Source organism: Rhinoraja longicauda, chromosome 8 (genome assembly GCF_053455715.1).
Source record: "Rhinoraja longicauda isolate Sanriku21f chromosome 8, sRhiLon1.1, whole genome shotgun sequence".
Taxonomy (NCBI): Eukaryota; Metazoa; Chordata; class Chondrichthyes; order Rajiformes; family Arhynchobatidae; genus Rhinoraja; species Rhinoraja longicauda.
Genome location: NC_135960.1, coordinates 12,893,656 through 12,920,364, shown reverse-complemented (window position 1 = coordinate 12,920,364; position 26,709 = coordinate 12,893,656). Strand labels below are relative to the sequence as shown.

At 38.9% G+C, this 26,709-nt stretch overlaps 1 protein-coding gene across 1 annotated transcript in view; it reads left to right on the top strand.

Moving 5' to 3' along the window:
• clasp1a (cytoplasmic linker associated protein 1a) overlaps window positions 1–26,709 on the top strand; it is a 179,052-nt gene that overhangs the window by 44,644 nt on the left and 107,699 nt on the right. The window contains exons 8-10 of the mRNA XM_078403342.1: window positions 4,535–4,605; window positions 19,542–19,694; window positions 25,932–26,002. Coding sequence (XP_078259468.1) covers window positions 4,535–4,605; window positions 19,542–19,694; window positions 25,932–26,002 — 295 coding nt within the window. The remainder of the gene's footprint in view (window positions 1–4,534; window positions 4,606–19,541; window positions 19,695–25,931; window positions 26,003–26,709) is intronic.

Here is a 26,709-nt window from a genome sequence, read left to right as displayed (position 1 = left end):
GTCCTTCAACTGGATTGATATATTGAGCCAGGCTTTTGTGCTAAGGTCTGGAACTGGACTGGAACCCACGAGATTCTGATTGGCATATTAATGCTACCAAATGCCTTGAGGGCCTTTTCCTTCTGTCTTGGTGACTGCAGTAATATCCCAAATTTGATGAATTATTAATTTAATCATACTTGCTCAATGAGTGTCACTTTTATATATATATATACCAATGCAATGCAGGGTTATGAGCGCAGTCAGCCGATGCTTGCGTTCCTCAGCTAGATATGTGATATGTGAAGCTTTGCTTGTGGTTTTCTAGGTAGACGTAATTGAGTTGATGGGAAAAGTTGATGTGTAACTGCAGCAGTGCTTGTATTCCTGGAATCAGTAAAGTGGTTTGTAGTAGGTGCTGACAGCTCTCGTCTCTGCTTCTGACAATGAAGGTTATTTCTCTGCATATTTGTATAGGCCAGATTGTGCCATAGGTTAAGTCAATCAATGACACATTATTGTATTTGGCCTAGAGGGAAGTATCAATTTATAAGAAGGACTATAATATTTATTTGTTGAATGCTAGAGGAAGATAATTCTGCTAAAACTAACTAGTGGAACTGTAATATAAAGAAAGGATAGGTTCTGCAATATTTTGAAAATAAAAAACTTCTCATTTGTTCAAAAGAAGTTTGAAATAAGGGTGTTAGCAATATTTTGTGCCTCGTTGTTTCATCTTCCGAAGAGACTTCCTAATACTCGGCGCTCACCTGTGGCTCCAAGCAGCTGTTGAATTTGATAATGCCACATCCCAAGCTGAAGCTTTGACAGGCTGGCTAAGCCAGGTGAGGGTAGCTGATGGGTTTCCAACCCTAAGTGAGGTAGAAACTTGCTTGCTCTAACATGGAAAGACTGTTCTGGCAGACTGGGCAGAGGAAATTAACCGATAATTCAACAAAGATAGACACAAAAACCTGGAGTACCTCAGCGGGTCTGGCAGCATCTCTGGAGAAAAGGATCTGAAGACCCTTCTTCATACTGAGAGTCAGGATCAGTACGGTCGTCCAGTAGTGCAATGTGGAGTGCATAAGCATGTCTGAGCATGGAAGAGGACCTGGCTCTCCATTGCAGCCAAAGAAGATACTGATCCAAACACCTAATCTGCCACTGAACACCTCATTGTGCCAATGTGACTGAGGGGGTGAGGTTGTTCCAAAGGTCATTCAAGTAGAGGGTTCTGTGTGAACTTGATGGCTAACCGAAGATAGGTATTGGATTTCACCAATCTATGGAAGATAATTGAGTCCATGATCACTCCTTTCCTAAAAAAAGTACATGTTATTCAGACATTCTGCAAAGTTCAGTTATTGGACCCTGCTCATTGTGTTAAGCTGCTAATATCTGTATCTGATAACTTATTGGTGAAAGTATATATTGAAGTTCAAGATGCAGCTGAAAGCTACAACCAGCTATATAAACATAGCACAAAAAGTAAGGAAATTTGTGTTTGGTAGATTATTTCTTTGTTGTAACAATGCTTCTTGGCAATACATCTTATACCGTTGGAAAGCCTATTTATTTCCCTTTTAAATGGTGCCACATTTGTAAGGAACATGCATTTGTGGGATGAGCAGCAGAGCTGAGTACATGGGTTGCGCCCATGAAAAATTTGCCAAATCTCTGCCAATGCTAAACAGCTTATTCTGCTGTTGCTATTGACTCTTGTTTTGAGCTTCTGGTACCCCCACGTGCTGACAATCAGGTGCCTGATTGGCACCTGATTGGCAGCATCTGTGAGCATGGACCCTGCTACAGTGGTCAGTAGGTGTCTGCTCCAAGAATCAGCATGCCACGTTTGACTGATCTGGATAGGGCCCGTGCGATAGGGCAACTTCAAGCTGGTGTTCCGCAAAATCAAGTTGCGGCATTATTTGGAGTGAGCCCTAGTACCATCTCCAAAGTGAAGGCCAAGTTCCATATAACGGGGTTGCAATGCACGCGGAGACAGGCCGCGAAGTGGGCGTCCCAAGAAGACGACACCCGAAGAAGACCGTTTCCTCACCATGTCAGCACTTAGGAACCGTAGGCTGTCTTCTACAGATTTGCAGTCAAGGTTTGCAGGACGATATGGCTGACAGCTCTCTGCCCAGACAATTCGGAACAGACTGCACGCAGCCGATCTCCGGTCTCATAGGGCTGCCAGGAGGCCTGCCATGACTGCCCATCACCGTCATGCCCGTTTGCGCTGGTGTTGGCAACACGTGCACTGGAACCTGAACATGTGGAGGAACGTTATGTTCAGCGATGAGTCCAGATTCTGCCTACGGCAGTTGGATCATAGGGTCAAAGTGTGGAGAAGACGCGGAGAACGCTATGCTGATTGCTGCAATAGAGTAACATCTTTTGGTGGAGGCAGTGTGATGGTGTGGGGCGGCATCTCCCTCACTGGAAAAACGAGGCTTGTCATCATTGGAGGTAATCTCAATGCAGAGAGATATCGAGATGAGATTCTGCAACCAGTGGCAATCCCATATCTCCACAGTCTGGGACCGAACTCTATCCTCCAAGATGACAATGCTCGCCCCCACAGAGCAGGGTTTCTCAGAGACTACCTCCAGAATTTGGGAGTGGAGAGGATGGAATGGACTGCCAGCAGTCCTGACCTCAACCCCATTGAACACTTGTGGGATCAGCTTGGGCGTGCTGTTCGTGCCAGAGTGACCAACACAACCACGTTGGCTGACTTGCGACAAATGCTGGTTGAAGAATGGGATGCCATCCCACAACAGTGTGTGACCAGGCTGGTGACCAGCATGAGGAGGAGGTGCCAGGCTGTTGTGGCTGTGTATGGTTCTTCCACACGCTACTGAGGCTCCTGTTTATTAAATGAATAAATTGTTAAATTGCCAATATGTCTTGTTTCTTCAGACTTCAATCATCCAATCCACCAAACAACACCAAACAAGAGTCAATGGCAGAATAAGCTGTTTGGCATTGGCAGAGAAGATTTGGCAGATTTTTCATGGGCGCAACCCACATACTCAGCTCTGCTGCTCATCCCACAAATGCATGTTCCTTACAAATGTGGCACCATTTAAAAGGGAAATAAACAGGCTTTCCAACGGTATAAGATTTATTGCCAAGAAGCATTGTTACAACAAAGAAATAATCTACTAAACACAAATGTCCTTACTTTTTGTGCTATGTTTATGTAGCTCACTAAAATCCAATATATCACAAATGCTGGAGTAACTCAGCAGGTCAGGCAGCATCTCTGGAGAGAAGGAATGGGTGACGTTTCGGGTCAAAACCCTTCATTTGTGAACCCATTCCTTCACTAAAATCCAAATTATCAGGTTGGCAATAAAACAAGAGGCTGAACATTTTTTTGCACCAAAATTGCTGATGGAATCTTGTGTCTTAAATTTCCTACGTTAATTGGGCACACATGTCATAAAATGATGGCCTAAAATTTGCAATTATGATAGTATGCAAGGAATTGCACGGTTGCATATTGGGTAAATTGGTTAAAACTGTGACATTGACAACTACAATTGTTAGTGCAAGAGATTTATTGACACTAAGATCCACAAATGGTATGCACAGCTTCACAAAATGGTGAAGTGGGTTCAGTGGGCATGGCAGCATATCAGATAATGCTGTGTTGAGCATTCCCATATGGATGGTACCAGATTCAAAGTCATGTGAGCAGAGAAGAAATTGCCTCCAACTCTGAGATCCACTGGATCATTCTGCACTTGACCCTTGCATTGCAGCTGTCCAGATAACAAGACGACACCTGTACGGAATACAAAACTCACTAAAAATCTGCAATTTGCTCTTTAGCTTGAAATTTATGTGGGGAAAAGTATATAATTTATTATTATTGGAATGCTATGGGAACAGTTCTGTCCAAGACTAAGAAATTGTGGAACGTTGTGGATGTAGCCCAGTCCATCACACACGTCAGCCTCCTAAACTCTTTTTTTTCCTCTCCTCCACCCCCTCCTCAAATTACTCCATATATACTTCCTAAGTTGAAATTCTTGCTTCAGTATGACACAATAGAAATCTCCACTTCTGAATCAATCGCTGACTTGAACCTTACCTAAATACATCGTAGGCCAATTGATAGGGTCGTAATTACAATTCAGTATTTCTGATTAGTTAGTTAACATAGCTACCTATTCAGGAAATTCTGAAGATTATGCACAGTGGAATGATTTTTCATGACTCAAGATTACTGTTCCTTGAAATCGGATGATTAAGATTTCATGTTTAGAATAAACAATATTTATTTCAGTTGAAATGATAGGGCAAATATGGTAAATTTAAGTTTGCATGTGTTTCAAGTTTATTTTTATATCATGAGTAAACAAGTTTTATTTATAAAAAAAATTGAGTTGCACTATTTGCTTCATCAAAGTGAAGTAGTTCTTGATGCTTCTGGCTTAAGTAATATTCCTTGTTCAGAAGTGCAATTTAATTGCTTTAAATTAACATTTGCTACTAATTTCATTAGCTTCTTGTAACATTATTACTTTGCTTTGAACAGGTTGAATGTAATTTTTGCAAAATTTGACGAAGTTCAGAAATCTGGAAATATGGTTCTTTCTTCTGCAACTGGTGAGTAATTTGGACTCTTACTTTTAGGAAAATAACTGCAGATGCTGGTACAAATCGAAGGTATCACAAAATGCTGGAGTAACTCAGCAGGTCAGGCAGCATCTCAGGAGAGAAGGAATGGGTGACGTTTCGGGTCAATTCTGAAGAAGGGTCGTGACCCGAAACATCACCCATTCCTTTTCTCCTGAGATGCTACCTGGCCTGTTGAGTTACTCCAGCATTTTGTGATACCTTGGACTCTTACTTTGCATCTCTTTTTGTTAAAGAATGTTAAAGAATTCTTTGAGGTTTTAGATTGCAGCCGTTAATTCTGTTTTCCTTGTGCCTGGATCTATTGTTTGGATAAATTCAGACTTGTTGAAAACTGGGGAAGGGTTTTGATACAGTTGTGCTTAATTGATTAGAGCGAGCAAAGCTGAATTTTAATTTTGAAAATGGTGCGACAGGAATGCTTTGTTTTTAGCATTAAGTAACATGAACTCTTGCTATTTAGAAACTGATGCTGGGTGGAAGGAATAATTGTTTTTGACGGCTATTGCCTTTTTAGGTTGTAACCGGTATTTTTTTTAAATGATGTGAAACGTGTTAGTCATTTCCAATTCATTCTGGCATTTCCTCTGATATTGTACTTTGTTTCAAATGATGATATTGCTTTCACTGCTTTTTATTGCAATGCCAAATCATTTTTTTTGTAAGTTAACTTGTGCTTTAGAATTAAATTATATTAATTTAGATTTAAATTATATGTTTTAAAATTGTTTATGTGTAGTGTATACAATGTAGAATTTGCTGGCTATCTGCATTTCCTGAAGGATGATTAATGCTCAGCCAATCAGGCAATATCCATGGAGTGACATAATGTTCATGTTTCAAGACGATTACTTTTTGTTAAGACTGGAAAATATATATTTTTACTAATGCCCTAGCATATGAGTATACCCCTGTTGATCCTAGCATATTAGTGTACCCCACATTTATCTCGCTAACTGCCATGTCCAACCTCTTAGTAAATACAGATGCAAAGCTCTTCTTCAGAATCGCATCCTTATCCTCTGACTCCGTATAAATTCCCTCATTTATCCTTGAATGATCCCACTCTCTCCCTTGGTATCCTCTTGTTTTTAATATATGAATAAAATGCCACTGTCCTAGCCCTCCTATTTCCCTGCTTGTGTTCTTTCCTTCTTGCTTTCTACTCCTTGAAGGCTCTGCCGGATTTCATCTTCCTACGTCGGGCATTAATAAAGTGGAAAGGACCAGTGTGATAGTTGTATGGGGGCTGACCTGTGCTGTTCCAGCTCTACTTGATCTAGGTTGGAATAATTTGCTGAGTATTACTATACACACCTTCTGCTCCTGGTTAGAATTTGATAATCGCAAGTTTGATGTTTTATTTATGGTGGTCATTGGATTGTGCTTGATAGGATCAGGGTTTAGGGTTGGTTTTGATTTTGTGCTCAAACAGGTCTCTAGTTGGCAAAATATTTTGGCAGAGATTCTATGCTTGCGTGTGGTGACTTATGGCAGGCTGCAGTGCCGAAAGCCACCCTGTCAATCAAAGTAATTATGTATGAGGAAATGCATTTGGATGTATTTAGAAGGCTAAGAAAATATTGAAGATAGACACAAAATGCTGGAGTAACTCAGCGGGACAGGCAGCATCTCTGGAGGGAAGGAATGGGTGGCGTTTTGGGTCGAGACCCTTCTTCAGGCTCATTAAGAAAATATTGAGCTGGGTTAAAATGTAATTAAAAAAAGTAAACGAGGAATATCATTATAAGCTTCCTTGGTGGGTGTCAAGAGTTTTTTTCCCGATGTAGATAATGTTCAGCAAAAGCTTGAGTTAGAAATATCAAGGAGAAACTGACCTGAGATACTATTTGTTTTCTGGATCAATCCAAGCTTTTTAATGCAATAAATCATCGGTAGATGTTTGAAGGAAATCTCAGGAGCCAGGTTAATATGAAAAAAGCTTTCACTGGAAATTTTCTGTCCTTGAAGCTCAAGGCTTTAACTTTATAGGTGACGTCTCTGAGGTCAGGAAAGATTACCCTCTCTTGAAACTGAATCCTTTGAATTCAGAACCCACTCTGTGCTGCATAGCATATTAGATGGTAGGCTTCTGTTGACTATGACTGCTGGAGAAGGTACAAATATAATTGAGATGTGTAAGTTTAAAATCTGTGCATGATTTACTGCAAATAATTTTTGTGTATTCAAATGAATTTTTAAAAATCTGAATCTGAAATATTGTTTATGCAGCATGAATTTTGAACATTAACTATAAATCTGAGATGCTGTGCCGTTCAACATTTGCAGTTAGCAGCAGCAAAAGTGTGTTCTTTATATTAAATGGATGGTTGAAATTTAAAAACAATCTACAGTTTTTATGTGAATATTTTAAAATCAGAGTCTCAACAATATCCAAACGAGTCACTAGTTATTTGAAGGTACAAACTGTTAATCACAATATTGTTTGGCCAATTCCCTTTTGATGGCTGTTGGTGAAAATTACGCTGTATTGTGTAAAGCAGCAATTTCGTTCTTGTCTTAAGTTGTTTCTGTACTTCGGTGCAGTGGCACATCACATTTTATGTGATGTTTGTTCTGTGAAGATGAAATGAAATGAACCTTTTGTAGGTGACTCATTGGATTACTTAGATTATTTCCTTGTAAAATTGATTGTGTTTATATGAATTATCTGATTTTATGCTCTTTTCCTCAAATCTTTAGGATAATACAAAAACTGAAGAAGTGAGGAATGATTGATTTTGGAGGTTCCTTAGTGTAGTATTTTATTTTTAAAAGTTTTTTGTGCACACATTAATACAGCATCTTATTTGCATTGCACGATGAAAATCCTTCTCATGCCTTGTGCTTTTCAGGTTGTATTCATGGTGGAGGTATTAAAGCTTGACCTTAAGTGCAGGTTTCAAATTGCCAGTTTGGTTTTATAATGTCTCTGCTTCCTCATAACTTGGACATTTGTAAATAATTCATTGATTTGTGTTTTTTATCCATTCCAAAATCTACATCCGTTGTCTGATTTGTATTTTAACATTAAATTAAGTTCTTTTGAATAACAGAATTTTGCATTAAAATATTAATTTGAAAATTTCTTTTTGTGAAATTCTGTTAAGATGAGCCATTTATAGATGACAGGATGAGAACAAAATGAGACATTGGTTGCCAGGCAATCATTTGTAGCCAAGTGTCTTCATCTTCTGGGAGAGAAGGGGTCAACAAATGTAATGTACTTGTATTGAACTGACATTTAATATGGCAGCAGCCGGCGCAGATTTGACTTTCTGCAGCCTGTGAAATTGCCATCTGCTTCATTTATTGATGTGTGTGAAAAAGACAATTCCAGGGAAATGAGGTTTGGTGCGCTTTCTTTCCTACGCTGAAGCATTAGTAATATTTTCAGTATTAAATGGTCTAGCCAGTTCTCTGTCCCTTTAGTTTAAACATAATACTTTTTTCAGACATGAAACAAAGGTACAAATTCCTGTTTGTTTTATCTTCAGTAAAGTTGCTGTCAGTTTCCTAATTACTTTTACTTTTTTATCTTTCAATCTATACATTTTTATTTTGTTGGATTTTGATACTTGGAGGTCATAAACACTTATATGATTCAAAATTGTGCACCATTTAATCGGGTACTTGGACAGAAGCTAATTCATGTGCAGTATTTTTGTAATATCCCAGGAAGTTAACATGCTGCTTGTATGGGCACAAAATACATCGATGTGGAATAATTAGCAATGATGACGTGAAAAAAGTATACAGACATTCTACCGATGAAAATTTGCAAAGACAATGAGACATTTACATCTGGGTTGTTGATATGCACGTAAATTGTTTATTTAAGTAGATTTATTATGTCACAGAAATTATTCCAATTTGCTGTTTTCAATGTGATTTTTATAATCGTCAGATTCTTTGTGCTTAAGTTATTGTTGCATATGATAAATTTGTGATGATAAATCACAGCAAAATACAAGAATGACAGAAGGTCATTCTTCCCATCATGTCTATGATGGTCCTTTTAAAAGAGTTATCCAGTTGATTATTTTCCTGCAGATCAAATTATTTTGCAAACAACCATTTTATCCAATACTCAACTGAGAAAAGTCAGTTGAATCTGTTTCTGTAATCGTTTTAGGCAGCAGATTCCAAAGCATAGCAACTTGCTGTTTTCTTGTCATATTGACTTGCATTAAATATCAAAATAGATGCAGGATTTGATTTTTGGGTCAGAGCTGAAGGCACTTGATTGGATTCAGTATTATGGTCTTGGTCAAAGTAAATTAAGAAAACATTGTAGATGCTGCAAACCTGAAATAAAAATAAAATGCTGGGAATATTCAGTAGGTCAGGCAGCATCTGTGGAAGGAGCAGAGGTTAACATCTCAGATCAGGACACCCTTCACCAGACCCGAGAAAGAGAAACAAGATTATCTAGGCAGTATTTCGGCAGTTGTTGAAGAAATGCAGGGTGAATAAATCGTAATGATAGGGTGGGTGAAAGTATTAAAGAGGCTCAATTATAGAATGGAGCATTATTTCTCATGTAAAGAGGTGATAAAATTAGCATTCTAAAGGATATCGTAATGTAAACCATAGCAGGTTATTTCCATTGTCCAAAAAAATAATTAAAGGATACAGCGATGCATGGGAAAAATAAATCTTTGAAATTTGCAAGGAAACTAAATTTCCGTTGCTGCAGAAATCACTGCAGAATATAACAAATGGATGGGATGTTTGGAACATCTGAATGTTGAGCTAGTTGTAGTTTGATATCAATATTTTAACCTGGCTTGCTGAGATTGGCACTATTCATTGTTAGCTAACTAGTGCTATCCTTCATATTTGGTAATTTTTGGAAAAATTATTTGGATTGTTGCACAAAAACTTGGTGCTGCCATTATATCCAAAAAAAGACGAGGAAGCTCTCTAGGAAATAATAGATTCTATTGATCTTATCCATTGTAAATGATCTACATTTTTTTAAGGGAAAGATATCGTACATAGAACTTTGGAAAAGAGTAGTGGGGGCCAATGATGCTTTGCCATTTGATTTTAAAGTAATCAATAAAATAGTAGTTGATTGCTTGGGTTAATCAACATCTTCATTAACATACAATTTTTGTATGTTGTCAAAAGAAAAACTACATAAACCCTTGTTTTTGTGTAGAATTTCCCAGAATTATTTTTAAATGTTGGACGAAGGAAGGAATACCCTCTTTCATCTTGATTAGTTTTCTTGATTAGTACGGATGTCAGAGGTTATGAGGGAGAAGGCAGGAGAATGGAGTTAGGAGGGAGAGATAGAGCAGCCATGATTGAATGGCGGAGTGGACTTGATGGGACGAATGGCAGAATTCTACTATCACTTATGATCTTATGGGTTTGTTTTCAGACTTTGAAAGTTGTGACCATGGCAGCTGGTGAAGCATCTACAGTCGTGTGATCTCATTCTTCTTTTTACTCTTTCACGACTTCCATAATTAAACATTCCAGTGCACCAATGGCCAATCTCTGAAAACGTCTTCAGCTTTTGTAAACACCTGCATTTCAACATGTCTCCATTCTGTGCCTCTTGGCGTTTCTTGTGTTTCACATTTCAGCTTGCTTTATTATGAGCGATAGTTTCTCCCATGCAGAATAGACAGATTGCTGTAACCACATGTTAATAACTACAGTAAGAGAAGAGACTATATTTCATAGGTTGCCACCCAGTCCTCACATTTTGAATACTACACAGTGATTTAAAACAGCCAAACTTTGACTGCTGTTTTGCAAAGTATCTTAATAGCCCTAAGATTGGTCTGAATAATTTAAAAGTTAATAATCTGTAGTATGTTTATAATTTAAAGTCTGTCTGGATTTTGTTTTTAAATCTGTATAATTTTTATGACTTTGCAAATTCTTTATTGCAGTTAAACATATTACAATGGAATGTAAAAAGTATGTGACTTTCTCAAATTAATGACATTTTTAATATAAATGTTTCAAGGTAGACATTTCTATACTTGCTCCTACAGAAGCATTCAAATATCTAGTTCTCTTATCCTGCTGAATTAATTTGCACCATAAAATAAAATTTCAAATCGTTTTGTGCGTTTCTTTATTTATGAGTGAAATATTTAAATAAAGCAAAATTTATCTGCAAGCACAAGATGCTTTGTGGAATCAAAATTGGAATTCAAAAGATCTCCAGATGGCTTGAAAGAAAGATGAATTACGTGATTGGAACTCCTTGGGTCAGGTCCGGCATCTATTATGGATAAGGTTGCATATATTTGTACCACAGATGGGTGGACTAGATTTCTGATTGGTTTCCTTAGACAGGAGATGCCTAACAGTTCTTAATAAATGTGTAATGTTATCCTGACTGTTGTAGACTAATTCGGTTTTCTTGCAATCTGTTATTTGATATCACAATTTTCAAGCAAGCTACAGAACAGGGTATATACAAATCATACAAATGTTTCCAGGGTGTAATCATAGCTAAATTTAGAAAATGTACGGTTGAAATGGATATTTCCACTAAATCAATAAGCAACAGCAGTGAAGAAAGAGACACTAATTTGGGGATAATCAACATGTGCCCCGAGAAATGATAAATTTATAGTAGTCAGCGATTCATTTGCACTGAAATAATATTTGCAGTTGTAGCCATTAGAGTATGAGATAGTATAATGAGTCTTGGCTTTAGAGCAGAGTTGAAAAGAGACAACAAAATTGTATCAGATATAAATTGGATGGGGTTGTTGATGGGGTTGCCACCCTCCTGAGGCTGAAAGTTGATCCAAAATCTTTACTGATTTAAGAGGGTCTCTTTTAGCCGCCAGTATGTGTTCAATGATATAGGAAGCTTGGCGAACCATCAGGGTAGCAGATCACAATGGTAGACAGAGCATATTTTTGTCCCTGGCCTCACAGGCTAGGCTGAACAGCTTTTCATTGATTAACACCCTCTGGCCAAGCTAAAGGCATACAATGACAGCAGTGAAATTTGTATGCTGAAGAGTATCAGCACCAGAAAACAACCTATGTTTGACACCATTGCACATCTTAAAGGGATTCTATGTTTCTCTTTCATATTTAACCTTGCTGTTTGTGACGAAGGGAATTGGCAAGGTTAAGGCAGTAGATGTTGTCTATATTGAATTTAGTAAGGCTTTTGACAAAGCCCCTTCATGGTTGGTGATCCAGAAGACTTAAGATGCATTAGATACATGGTGACTTGGTAGTTTGGATTCAGAGTGGGCTTACCCATATAAGATCCTGGAAATCTATGACCCTGGAAATGGTGTTTTGCAGGGGTCTGTGTTCAGACCTCGGTTATAGAGTCATACAGTACAGAAACTGGTCCCTTGGCCCAATAACCCATTGAGTCTTAATTGCCTGCGTTTGGCCCACATTCCTTCAAACTTGTCCAATCATGTATCTGTCCCAAATTTGCAATTCCTCATTCCATGTACCCACCGACCTCTGGAGAGAAAGCTGCTGCACAGGTTCTTATTTAGGTTTACCTCTCACCAAGTACTATTCTTTGCTCTGTTCTTCGTATTGCTATGAAATTTGGAACTCTTGGTTTTCAAGCCATATTGGTATTTAGTGGAAATCTTGGTCAATACTGGCAAATGTTTTATTCACTCAAATCAGTCAGAACCTGTGTCCAGAAATGATCAGGTATAATTGGTGTCAGCAACCTGACCTGGGATGTCTCCATGCCATTTAATGAAACGATTTGTTCTGAAATAAAATCTGACGCTCAAGATACTAATATGATTCAGGTGATCTGTTTATTTTATTTATATTTCTTCATGTATAGTTGAGCCTCCGTAGTGCTCTTTCACTGAATCCCAGAACAATTTCAAGGTAGTGTCATGATGCGGCTTAAAAAAAAGAGTTTTGAGAGTGTCAAAATACTGAAAGGTGTAGGTGTGGAATGTCAATTGATGTGTACAGATGACTACTTTAAAATCCATTACTGTAAAAATACATTGTTAGATAATGACTTGCTAATACATCACACATTTTAACCACTTGTCAAAAACTGCAAATTGTATAGCAAATGCAGCACTATGTACCAAACACTGAATGTTTAGGAGTTTAGGAAGCTCGTGATTGAATTGCATTGGCAGCACAGTGGGACCACTGGTAGAACCGCTGCTTCACAGCGCTAGAGATCCGGGTTTGATCCTGACCTTGGGTGCTGTCGGTGTAGAGTTTGTATGTTCTTGTGACCAAATGGGTTTTATCTGGGTGCTCTGGGTTTCTTCCACTTCCCAAAGATGTGTGGGAGTGTAGGTTATTTGTTCTCTGTAAAAATTGCCTTTAGTGTGTAAGGAGTGGATGTGAAAGTGGGATGACATAAAACTATTGTGAACGGGTGATCGTTGGTCGGAGTGGACTCAGTGGGCCGAAGGGCCTGTTTCCATGCTGTATCTCCAAAATAAAACAAAAATCTGTGGAGTGTGAAGCAAGCAAGAGACTGGAAATTGTAGCACTCGAGGAGCTGAAGGTTTTGGTAAATTTATTTTCCATTTCATGAAGAAATGTCGGATGAATATTTTGCATTGGCCATATAGTAATTCCATGGTTTACGAAAGTTAAACCGTAAACTTTGTAGACTATTTTCCTCTACTTCAATACAAGCAACACATGGTGGATGGCTTGTGAAGAATGTGGAAGTAAGTAACATGCACAAGGCCAGAGAAAAGTTGTCACCCAAATTTAATAGTTTTTATATGTTGTCCAGCCAAATTAAAGAAGTTTACTCAGAAGACTTATTGACATTTTAATGAAGCAGATGGGCAGTGGGAATGTGGAAGATTATGTACCTACAGCAGCTAGGGAGGTATTGAATGTGGCAAATGTGAGGATGTGCAGGAATAAGTGGGTATGAATGAAGGAAATGTATGCTTGCAAAGTGACAAGAATAAGGTTGGCTAAGTTGATGGAATGAGGAAGATATAATGTATCCAAAATAAGAAAGGCTGTCTCGGGGTGTGCTTAGCATTTGTGAAATCAGTTATATTCAATGAATATAACTGCAGTATCAATGGAAGGATGATGGAACCAGCAGAGGGAAGCATACCATATGCCTTGTGTAGGAAAGAACTGCAGATGCTGGTTTAAATCGAAGGTAGACTCAAAATGCTGGAGTAACTCAGCGGGGCAGGCGGCATCTCTGGAGAGAAGGAACAGGTGATGTTTCGGGTCGAGACCATTCTTCAGACTAAAGAAGGGTCTCGACCCAAAACATCACCCATTCCTTCTCTCCAGAGATGCTGTCTGTCCTGCTGAGTTACTCCAACATTTTGTCTACCAGACCATATGCCTTTCACTGTTGACTCTATTTTCTTTGCATGACAGCCAAAATTACTTTCAGACTATTTCAGTTTATGGTTTAAGGGATTTTGTGAATACCTGACTTGTACTTTGGTGTCATCAATATTTCTGTAGAACAGCTTATGCCAGATTTGGAGGTGTATGTTATTGCCACTGGTGTTTCGTACGCTCATTCAGGATTTGTATCATTTTGTTATTTAAATTTAATTTTTGCCTTTAAAGGGACAGGCAAATCAGCTCGTATTTTCGGATAAACTCTTTATCTTATTTATCAATAACAGCTGTGTTTTGTTGTGAAGGTAGCCTTTTATTTTATCACCTAATTTCTCCCCATGTAAGATAAATGTGAGGATCCTAATCAAAACCGTATATCAGTTAATAATTTGTTTTGCCAGTGATTTCTGTAACTGGGACATGCAAATTCTGATTTATTTGATGTTCCATCTCCAGAATGTTTTATTATTTAACTTGCAAACTTTGTTTCCAGCAAATTGTTGTTGTTATTCTCACACACTTCTGTTTTATGCTGACTGAATTAATGGGGGAGATTTGGCCATGCCTGCACTCATTCACTATGCAATTCCTGTGAGGTGGGTCTGAGTACCTAATGTAACTGGTAATTTATTGTATTATTGTTTATTATATATCTATTTGTTGTGTTGTTGCATTACTGAGCTTGTGAAGAACAAAACGCCAAATGGTACCACTGAGGGCTGCTAATTAAAAGCTTAAAAACACAAATTGCCCATATATTTGGAGTTTGTTATGTGTTACTCAGAGGCCCATAGACCTCTGATCTGCTAGAAATGGACCGGTTTTAAGGTCAGTTTATTGTCACATAAAGGTTCAATTAAGGTACAGTGAAATTTGAGTTGCCATACTGAGTCATAAGTGAAAAGTGCAGGTACAGCAGGCAGTGAAGAAAGCCAATGGAATGTTGGCCTTCATAACAAGAGGAGTTGAGTATAGGAGCAAAGAGGTCCTTCGGCAGTTGTACAGGGCCCTAGTGAGACCGCACCTGGAGTACTGTGTGCAATTTTGGTCTCCAAATTTGAGGAAGGATATTCTTGCTATTGAGGGCGTGCAGCGTAGGTTTACTAGGTTAATTCCCGGAATGGCGGGACTGTCATATGTTGAAAGACTGGAGCTACTAGGCTTGTATACACTGGAATTTAGAAGGATGAGAGGAGATCTTATCGAAACGTATAAGATTATTAAGGGGTTGGACACATTAGAGGCAGGAAACATGTTCCCAATGTTGGGGGAGTCCAGAACAAGGGGCCACAGTTTAAGAATAAGGGGTAGGCCATTCAGAACTGAGATGAGAAAAAACCTTTTCAGTCAGAGAGTTGTGAATCTGTGGAATTCTCTGCCTCAGAAGGCAGTGGAGGCCAATTCTCTGAATGCATTCAAGAGAGAGCTAGATAGAGCTCTTAAGGATAGCGGAGTCAGGGGGTATGGGGAGAAGGCAGGAATGGGGTACTGATTGAGAATGATCAGCCATGATCACATTGAATGACGGTGCTGGCTCGAAGGGCCGATTGGCCTCCTCCTGCACCTATTGTCTATAAAAGCAACAAGACACACAACCACATAAAAGTTAACATAAACATCCATCCCAACGGATTCCACATTCCTCTCTGTGATGGAAGGCAATAAAGTTCAAGCTTCTTCCTCTTTGTTTTCGAACCATCCGCAGTCGGGGCGATCAAAGCCCCCGCAGCCGACGATTGGGGGATCGAAACTTCCGCTTTGGGGCGGTTGAAACACTCTCCGTGGCATAGAGCTCCCGAGTCGGCCTCTTCTTATCAGAGACCGTGGGCTTCAATTTTTTGGCACTTCTGATTTTGAACCATAATGACTCACTTCTTTTACTTTTACATCTATCCCTGCTCACACTGGTCACTACATATTCAGTTTAGAGCTACAGTAGGCCATCTGGTTTCTTGAGTCTGTGCTCTTAATTCATTAAGCTGATGCCTGATCTGATCTTGTCTCAACTCCACCTTCCACCTTGTATTCCAGTAATTCTTTACTTTGAAAATACTTAGGGACTATGCATTTGTTGCACTCTGGAATAGACAATTTCAAAATCTCACGGTTCTGAGAGGAAATTCCCCCCTCATTGTAATTGGGTAACCTTTAACCTGGATATAAAGTTGGTGTATCATTTTATGCTTTTGAAAACCAATTGCTCTGAGAAGTTGGTTAGGGGTCAAAAGCTTAATGCTCTCCTTTTCTGCCGCTAATGATGCCATGACATATAATGACCCTATCAGAAGTGATTTTATAAATGTATTTCATTGTGGCTTTAACAGTATAGTTGCTTATGGCTATGTCATTAATATGTTTAGAAGATAGAGGCAAAATGCCCCAGAGAGGTGATGTTCGAACTAATTTTGATCAATAACCTGCAGCTTTGCTTCAGTGATTTATTTACCTTTGTATTATATTAAATAGCAATTGGTTTTACACTTGTACTGTATCTACATTTTCTTAGTTGTTACTATTTTAATTTCCTGACTCTTGATCCTTCTATGTTTGATTATTTTGCCTTTAACCTTTTACTCTCTAACTACTTTGTAAAAAATATTTCCCTTCATTTAGAAATTCTTCATTTTGCTTTTAGAAATTTTCTCTAATCTAATATAAAATAGATATAGGTGAGATATTCTGACTGGAAAGAAGTGTCCATGTACACCAGTCACTGAAAGTTGGCGTGCAGGTATAGCAGGCAGTGAAGAAAGCTAATGGCATGTTGGTCTTCATAACGAGAGGATTTCAGTATAGGAATAAAGACTTTCTTCTGCAGTTGTATAGGGCCCTGGTAAGACCACATTGGGAGTATTGTGTACAGTTTTGGTCTCCTAATTTGAGGAAGTACATTCTTGTAATTGAGGCAGTGCAGCGTAGGTTCCCGTGATTGATCCCTGGGATGGCAGGACTGTCATATGAGGAAAGATTGAAAAGACTAGGCTTGTATTCACTGGAGTTTAGAAGGATGATAGGGGATCTTATAATAATAATAATAATAATAATAATAATAATAATAATAGACTTTATTGTCATTCAAAACTATACACCAGACATCTGGCTCACAATGTAACACCGAATAATAAAAATAGATAAAATAAAATAAATAAGTAACTCGCACATAAAAATAATGGCAGTGGATTATTGGGAATTCAAGAGTCTGATGGCTCGAGGAAAGAAGCTATTGCAGAACCTGGCTGTTCTGCTCCATATGCTGCAGTACCATTTACCAGAGGGCAACGGGGTGAACAGTCCATGATGGAGATGGGTGGGGTTTTGGATAATGTTGTTGGCCTTGGTCAAGCAGCGTTTGTGTGCAATGTCCTGGATGGAAGGGAGTGAAGTCCCGATGATTTTCTCAGCCGTCCTCACCACTCTCTGCACGGACTTCCAGTCTGATAGTCTTATAGAAACATATCAAATTATAAAAGGACTGGACAAGCTAGATGCAGGAAAAATGTTCCCAATGTTGGGGGAGTCCAGAACCAGGGGCCACAGTTTTCTGTTCGTAGGTAGAAGTATGTTCTAATTTTCGAATTCGTAGAAGCACTAAGCTAAATTTACTTGTCATAATGTCATAAAGTAAAATGTTTAAAACATCTTCCCGCTCAATAAAATTGATTATTTTGAAAACCATTTCACCACACCCACCAAAGATTTTTTTTAAATGGAAATAATTTTTTACTTTAAATTATGAGTTTGTCCCACATCATCTGTTCTCAACAATTAAATACTTAAATTATTTTTGGTAGTTGAATCTTTAGAAACTTCGATGAAAATGCTGTTGAGAGCTATCTGTGGAATTGTGCTTATGTGCTCCTCAAAAGGAATGAGTCATGCTGTTTCACCCCCTGAGCTCACCTTGTTCAAACAGCCATTCCGATCAGTGTGACTCAGAATTGTATTATGTGTATATTTTCTAACTTTTGCATACACTGCATTTATTTTTTGTGCAGAACTAAAAGAACTGCATTCCTTTCAAAATTATTTTTTATTTAAGCACTGTTAAAAAAAGACTATAGATAACAATTGCAGTGTAGCACTAACATTAGATTTCCAGCTTTCTCCTTTTCCTTGATATTTCATTGTTCAAGTTTGATTATTAACAATGATGAAATGTGTTTGTTTTCCAGTAAAGGCATTTTTACTGTTTGCCTGTTGATATGGTAGAGATATTTTGGAGAGCAGCAGATCAAAGACAAACAGCTGAAAGACGAGCACAAGTATATTCTGGAGAGTAATTTTGATTATCTGATTTAGGATTGGTGGTGTATCTTTTAAATACATCGAGGTAATAGGAAGTTACTGTGAATTTCGTGGTCTGAGTGGTTTGTCATTGCAGTTTTGGAATTGCTTTCCAAATTTGTTGCTGGATTAAAAACTTTTAAAATTATTATAAATATAAATGATGTTACAGAGATGTCATATTGTTAAGAATGGGAAACGTGGTACTCTTAAAATCAATTGTTGTCTTCCAAGCTTCTGAATCTTATATTACCAAGAAACTAAGCTTGTAGCTATACATTTTCACCCAATGCATAAAAACCCCCCATTGTTTTTTGTATTATTGAATATGCCAATTCATTAAGATGCTGATAATTATCTTAAAATCAATCTTTTATTAAAGATTACCTGTGTCATTATGATGGGTAGATTATTCTTGTCAGTAGATTGTTATTTTCCATTTGCCCATCTTACTGCATGGTAAAGGTGCCTGGTTAATTGTGCATTGAAAAATATTGCATTTTTTGTCATGATTGACAAACATCTTTCCATAAAAATCCTCAAATGGTGAATATATAATAGTCACTATAATAAATATTGGTTACAAGCACACAGGTCTCTAATATTGAAGTCAGAAGGCTGTGGAATAGATAATAAAGCCAGCATTTTATTTGTCAATGGAAATTGATGATGGCTGTTCAAGCAGTCTTGTCGATGTCTCCCACGAGATTTTTCTTTAGTCAGACACTAGCTGTGTGTTTTGATAACAACAGAGATTGCCTTTCTTCTTTCTGATGGTAACATTGCCACAAAGATTTGAAAACGAAGTTACCTTGTTCTCTGCTGCATTTTTGAGCCCTTCTGGAACTTTGTGCAATTTTAGTGATTTTTGTTGCTGGTATAGAAACATCTTGACGTTCAGCGGACATTGTGTGTTGTCAATAGCATATCATAGCATGAGTGACCATCTGGATTGATTGCAATTTGAAACAGAAGTGGCTACTACAATTGTTAAAGGGAGTGAAAATGAGAAGAATAATCTGCAAAAAATGGTGTGCTTGTAAGTGAATGTTCTTTATTGTAGCTGGCTGTATAAACTAAAATTAAGTGCTTTAAAAAGTGAACAATTAAAATGTTCTATCTTTCTCTACTGATGGGTTCACATGTTGTTTTGAAAATAGAAAGGAGTCATTAGATAATACATCAGTGATGTCCAATAATCATTCTATTAATTAGAAAGTACTGATGGCTTTTTAAGTAAGCATCGTCTGAAATGCCAATTTAATGGATTTTTTTTTTTTTTCAATATCCAGATAAAAACTTTGACGGTGAAGAATCTGTGGATGGCAACAGGCCCTCATCTGCCAGCTCCACTTCTTCAAAACCCCAGTGTTCACGACGTCCTATTGTTGCGAGTACAAGTCGTAGACCGGCTTCATCTGCAGCTGGCTGGAAAAGTACAACAGGTAACTGATTAATACTTTTGTCTTCCTATAAAATCTGCTTTGGGATGACTGAAAACATAAGTAGAATGTACAGCAAAAGAAATATAATATACATCCCAACAAGTTCATTTATCCACCAAATGACATGAATAATTCTAATTCTATTTTCTCACCATCTTCCCATATTCTCCCTTTTTTTTGTTTACTTATCCAGGCAAATTCTGTGGATGATATTTCTGGTTAGCAGTATTAGAAATTCCATCTTGAAATAAAATACAAGTTTTCACTTTAGTCTCACAAAGAATTGCAGTTCCTGAAGTATTTCGTATTGACAATTTTTCCAAAAATATGAGACTTGCTTGGAGCTGAGATTTTAAGTCCTCAAAAGTCAGCTCTTCTCTCTTGCTTTGAATGACATGAAAATTCTGTGGTTAGTCTCTTTGTTGCAGTTGATAGTTTGCCTTTTTAATAATTAAATGAAGAAGGTGGACTTTAGGAAAAGGTGCTACTTCCGAAATTTAGATTGGAAGCATGGAATTATTGTTATAAATTGCAACTGTTTTTCAATCATCTCAGACTTGAAGTCAAATTCCTATTATGTAAAGATATTATTAGCATTGGACATCTTTGCAAAATCTTTTCTATTTATAACCAATTAAAAATCTTTTGTTAATGTCTTAAAATTGAAGTGTACAGAAATTAAAACTGATTGTATAATATCCCATTTGGTTTAATAAAACACTAATTGCTATGGGCAAATACATTATTTTCAATTAATTTTGCCCATAAGTGTACATCAGTGAAAGCCTGCATGTATCTAAGGCCAGCAGCACTTCTCAAAATAATCTTAAAACATCCAGAAATTAGCTTGTTGTCTTCAAGTAAATTTGCCACCCTTTTTCCATTAGCAAGATGATGAACTGCCAGAATGCTGGCCCGACGTCTGAAGATCCCCCACTGCATTAAATAATTCTGGAATAATGCTTCTTAATCTCCAGAAGTGGGGAATATTTGCATCATTGATTAAAGGCAGTGTTCTGACTCTTGAGTATGACATTGAGGTTTCTGATGGGAATGTATTTGGATTACCTGTGATTGTCTCTAAGGAGACAAAAGAAACTGCATATGCTGGATAAATGAGCAAAAAACAAAAGGGTGGAGGAACTTGGTGGATCAGGACGCATCTGTGGAGGGAATGGACAGACAATGTTTCAGGTCTGGAACTTTCTTTCGACTGATGGGGTTGTGGGGAGAAAGCTGGAATAGAGAGATGGGGTGAGGCAAAGCCTAGGAAGCATTCAAGAGGGAGCTGGATAGAGCTCTTAAGGATAGCGGTGTCAGTGGGTATGGGGATAAGGCAGGAACGGGGTACTGATTGAGAATGATCAGCCATGATCACATTGAATGGCAGTGCTGGCTCGAAGGGCCAAATGGCCTCCTCCTGCACCTATTGTCTATTGTCTAAGTGATAGGTGGATGCAAGTGAGGGGCGTAATTAGGAGATGGAGGAGTTAGTGACAGGCTCAAGGTGAGCACATGTCCTTACACCCATCCCTTCCATCTAGGGATCTCAACAGCTAATCTAAGTGAGAGGTTCACGTGCTTCTCTTCCAACCTCGTCTATTGCATTTGGGTCTCCAGATTTGTCCTCCTTTATGTCGGTAGACTAGATGGCTGTTTCGCCAAACATGTGCTCTGTCCACCAGGCTGGAGTTCCCAGTTTCTAACCATTTTGACTCTCCTTCCCATTCCCACACCGACCTTTCAATCCTTGGGTTCCTCAATTAACAGAGTGAGGGCACAGGCACACTGGAAGAACTGAAACTTGTATTTGTCTTGGGTAACATGCAAGGCAAAAGTATGAATATTGAATCCTGAAATTTCAAGTTATGTCCCTCTCTCTTTCCCTGCCCCCTCCCCCCGCCCTGATACACAAATGTACGCATGCATACCTATCACCCTAGTCAGTCTGCTCCATCCCTGTCTCCTTATCCCTGTGTCATATTTCCCTTTTATCTCTCCCCTTTCCCCTCCTCAGGCCCCTTCAGCCATATCCCTGGCTTAAGCTTTACAATTCATCCTTCTTTCTTCATTTAACACACTTTTTGGTTTCCTTTTCACCTCTCGCATTTGTCACTTAATCCACCTATCTGCCAATCACCACTGCCTCCATTTATCACGTCAGACATTTCCCCCACCCGCATCTCTTTTACAGCTTTCTCCCCTATTCCACTTGAAGAAGGGTCCTGACCTGAAAAGTCACCTGTCCATTCCCTCCACAGATACTGTCTGACTGAGTTCCTACCAGCTCATTGTGCTTTGCTTAAGATTCCACCATCTGCAGTTTTCTGCCTCCTGTTCTCAATACCCTATCTGATGATAACAAATGTGCCAAACATTTTCACAATCCTGTCCACCTATGTCGCCACTTTCATGCAACTATGTACTTACACCCCGCAGTACCTCTGGTCCCCAGGGCACTACCATTTACTGTGCAAGTCCTTCCCTAGCTTGTTACACCAAAATGCAACACCTTGAATTTATCTTAATTAAACTCCATCTGCCATTCCAAGCCCATTGGCCCCGTTGATCAAGAACAATGCAGCATATGATCAGGCCCATCAGCCGTCAATGTCCATGCCAAACATGATGCCAAGTTAAACTAATCTCTGCCTGCACATATTCCATATCCATCCATTGCTTGCATATCCATGAGCCTATCTAAACGCCTCTATCGCATCTCTTTCGATCAAGTTCAAGTTTATTGTCGGATACATGAGCATTGGAACAACATCAAAGGCACATCGGCTCTGACAAACGCACAAAAACACGTTATACTCGTGCAAAGTAACATAATTGGGAAATAATAATAAAATGAATCCATTGGACTGCAAGATACGGATCATTGTATTCCAATCTCACGGTAGAATTAGCATTGCATAGGTTGGTTCAGAAACCTGATAGTTGGAGGAGAGTAGCTATTTCTGAAACTGATTGTGTGAGACTTCAGCTTCTATACGTCCTGCTTGATGGTAGTAGTGAGAAGGGGGCATGGTCCAAATGGTGGGGATCCTTGATGACAGATGCTGCATTGTTGAGGCAGTGCCTTGTGTAGATAACACTAAGAAATGTTATGGCCTCTGCTCTACCTTCCCAGAAGTTTAAAGAGACTCAGTACATCTCGGAATAATCTAACAAACCTTTATTGATGTACTGCATAAAGCATCATGGCCTGGGATGGAAGTTCCAACACGGACACAGACGCAAGAGTGTTCCTGTGTGTTGGAACTCGGAGGGCTGTGCCTGTGGTGTACTCGTGTGTTCCTTTGCATTGGAATTGCCATAACCAGTATCAGTTTTGGTGTCGTCTATAAACTCACTAACCATGCCACCTACATTCACATCTAAATCATTAATATAAATAAGGAACAACGATTAACCCATTTACAGGTCTCTATTGTTCCTAGTCCTCAACTTTCACCCTATTAGCTGTTGCATACAACACATAATCCTCTGACATTTTCGCCACCTCCAACGGGATCCCACCGCTCGCCACATCTTCCCATCCCCACCCCTTTCTGTTTTCCGCAGAGATCGTTCCCTCTGCAAATCCCTAGTTAACTTATCTTCTAGCCAATTGTGCACACAATTAACTGTCTGGAAATGAATAATTCTCAGGAGAAGAACTCTGTTGTAACCTGGGGACCTCCTGTATTCTCTTTCAGAATACAAATCTGTTTAATGGACTTGAGGAGTTCTCATGATACCCCAACATCGTATTTGTAATAAAGGATGATCCATTATTTTGAAAGGAAAAAATAAAGAAATTGTGGATCTGTTATCTGTAGTTTTGAAGGCTGTAAACATAATGTCAAATTTATTATTTGATATGCAAATGCAACCCTATTTTTCATTATACAATTAACCAAGTTTAAATTTTTTTAATTTAGTTAATTTGTTTAATAAATAAACATTAACTGGTTGTAAATGCAATACTTTATTCAATGCAAATGGAAAAATAACGGTAAAGATTTAATACTAAAATTGTGTTGTCAAATTACATTTAAGTTAAAGGGGGCCACAAACTTGTCAACAACTGTGATGCATTATGCTTACATACATACAGAAATGGGAAAACCACAACTGATGTTATAATATTTCTTTCTATGTAAAGTGTTGTCATCTAACATATGCGGCGTGATTACTGCTTGTTGCAAAGTGCTGTATTAGATTTCAATTTCAGAATTGTTACTGATGGTATCATGGGGAAGTCTTGGTCTTTTAGCTCCTGTCCCTAGATTTGAATCCACACCAGAACAATGTAATTCATTAATCACTGATAAGTGTTACGTGTGAAATCAGATCTGACTTTGCCCGTGCCGAGGCCCCGCTGCAGTCGGAGGAGAAGTCCGACTCCTTAAACAATGCCAGGAGCACCAGCTCCGTGGATAGCGATAATCCTCAGTTTCAGCCACAGCAGCGATACTTTGTGCAAAGCAGACACGGCTCCCATCTCCCTGAGCAATGGCCTGGACTCTCACATCATCACGTACAGCCACCGCTCAAAGGCTAGCGAAGGGAAGCGGGATGTTTCTGGGAAACAGCTCCTGTGACACCATGATGGATGCAGACCCTCCTAGACCCCTTAATGGAGCTTATTTGGTGTGTGATTCGTGGGCTTACCCTTGGTTACCAGGAATGCCACCTGGTGGCATGGGATCGCGGAGAAGGCCCAAACCATGGTGTGGGTGTTGTTATCAGGCCTACGTGGTCCTCCACATGCGTATGGTGCCACAACTGGCCGAGTTATCCTTCCCCTTGCGGTCCAAACGAGGCATATCAGAATCTGAACGGTTTTGGATGATTGCCTTCCCCTTCTATGGGACGGCCCGCGCCTCATGAGAACTGATCAACATGGCATCGGCTATGGAGAAACTGGCTAATGAAACTGCGGATGCTCTTACGGATACCCAGAAGGCCCTCTCCTCTGTGACAACTGAGCTGGTTGCACTCCGCACCATGGCCTTGCAGAATCACATGGCATTGGACTTTATTTTGGCCGTAAAAGGAGGAACCTGTGCCATAATAGGGTGAGAATGCTGCACCTACATCCCTGATGAATCCTCCAACATAACCAATTTAGCAGCCCATATACCCCAAGAGGTTAATGAGATCAGGAAAATTGGGAGTCAGGTGCATGGGTATAATGAAGGAAGTAGCTGGTGGCCTTTTAGTTGGTTCGGTGCACTTTGGGGATCAATATTACATTATGGTTCTATCTTTGTGCTGATCATCGCTGTAATCCTTATTATACAATGTCTCCGACCACTTTGTACCTCAAGGGGACTCTGAATGAGGTTACCATGTTATGATAAAAGGAGGAAATGTAGAGGAGGATGGGGGTTTAAGAGTTAATGTGTACATGACAGATTGTATGTTGCGCGTGGTGAGCCTGCTTTACTTAGAATTGCTAGCTAAAGAATGAAAGGTTGTTTTGCAGAGCTGTGTTGTGACTAAAGGAAAGTGGCCCAATACCAAGTTGTACTTCAGAGAAAAACAAGTCTGTTCTAGACAATAAGAACCTGTGCAGAAATGTGCTGATTGTGTGATTAGCTGGACCCATGACAACTCATGTATAGATATACTGCCAGTGCACAAAATAATTGAGTGTGACTGCTGCGAGGAGCTACAAGTATGTGACCATACTTGCAGTGACTCTCCCACTCCCACTAGCGTAATAAAGTTGTGCCTTTACTATATGAGCATCAATGTCTGATGGTGTTTGTTATTTCAGAGCGCGGGCGGGCTTTAATAAGCTCCTGTCCCTAGATTTGAATCCAGACCAGAACAATAATTAATTCATCACCGATAAATGTTACGTGTGAAATCAGATCGGACTTTGCCCGTGACAGCAAAGTTGGTTGTTAAATAGGCTGCAGTATTTCACTCCAAGAAGCCACTTATATATGAAGTAGAAGGATGGAGGCCATTGTGCTGTAATCAGAAAGGTTGAGGAGTTGGGGGACCAAGTATTTGGTTAGATTTGTCGCTGCTTTGAAAATGAATGTATTCAGTTTCACAACATTAATTTCTTGCTATGGTGAGCACAAAATTCACAAATGTTGGAATTCTAAACTGATATTTTAAAAGAAATGGCTTCCTAGAGGGAGATCTTTCCTCTAGTTCAAAGATCAAACTTTTGTCAAACCTTATCAAACACAGCTTTTGTTTATTAATTTGCTACTTATTTCTCAATAGGCAAGGAGGCGGCGGGTGCTGTCGACGAGGCCGATTTTATCCGAGCATTTGAGGAGGTTCCGACAATTCAGGTAAATCTGGCTGCTTATATCTTGGAGCCATATACTTTTGAGAACCTGACATTTGTTATTTGGAAAGTGTAGATATGTGTTAGTTCTGTTGCTAATTCAGAGTGTCACAAAATATTTTGGAAGACTTACAGGAACATGGATCTTTTCGTTTTGGACCTGATTAATTCATTCTAATGGCCTATTTTTGTTAATCAAAAATTCAAGAAGCTAACAGTATTGCTGTTCAGCAACACCTTTATTTTACCTTCTCTTGACTTCATGTCGTTCCCTTACAGTTTAGTTTAGAGATACGGCACGAAAACTGGCCCTTCGTCCCACCGAGTCTGCATTGACCAGCGATCCCTGCACATTAACACTATGCTTCACACACTGGGGACAATTTGCACTGATACCAAGCCAATTAACCTACAAACCTGTACGTCTTTGGAGTACAACTGCAATTTTGTCTTGGTTAATAATAATCTAAATATCTGCACTTTTTCTCTTTCTTGGACTTTAATAATTCTACCATGGCCAGTCATGCCTTTGGCTGACAAGGCACTCTGCCCTAGAATCCTCTCTTAAACTAGTATATTGTCTCTTCATTTCCTTTATGATGCTTCTTAATCTGCTGCTCCTTTTAAGGCCAGATGTCCAGTTTTAGGTAGCCCTACCTTGAAGCTCCTTGAGAAATTTTGCTACACTCGTAGAATTATATAAGTACGTTT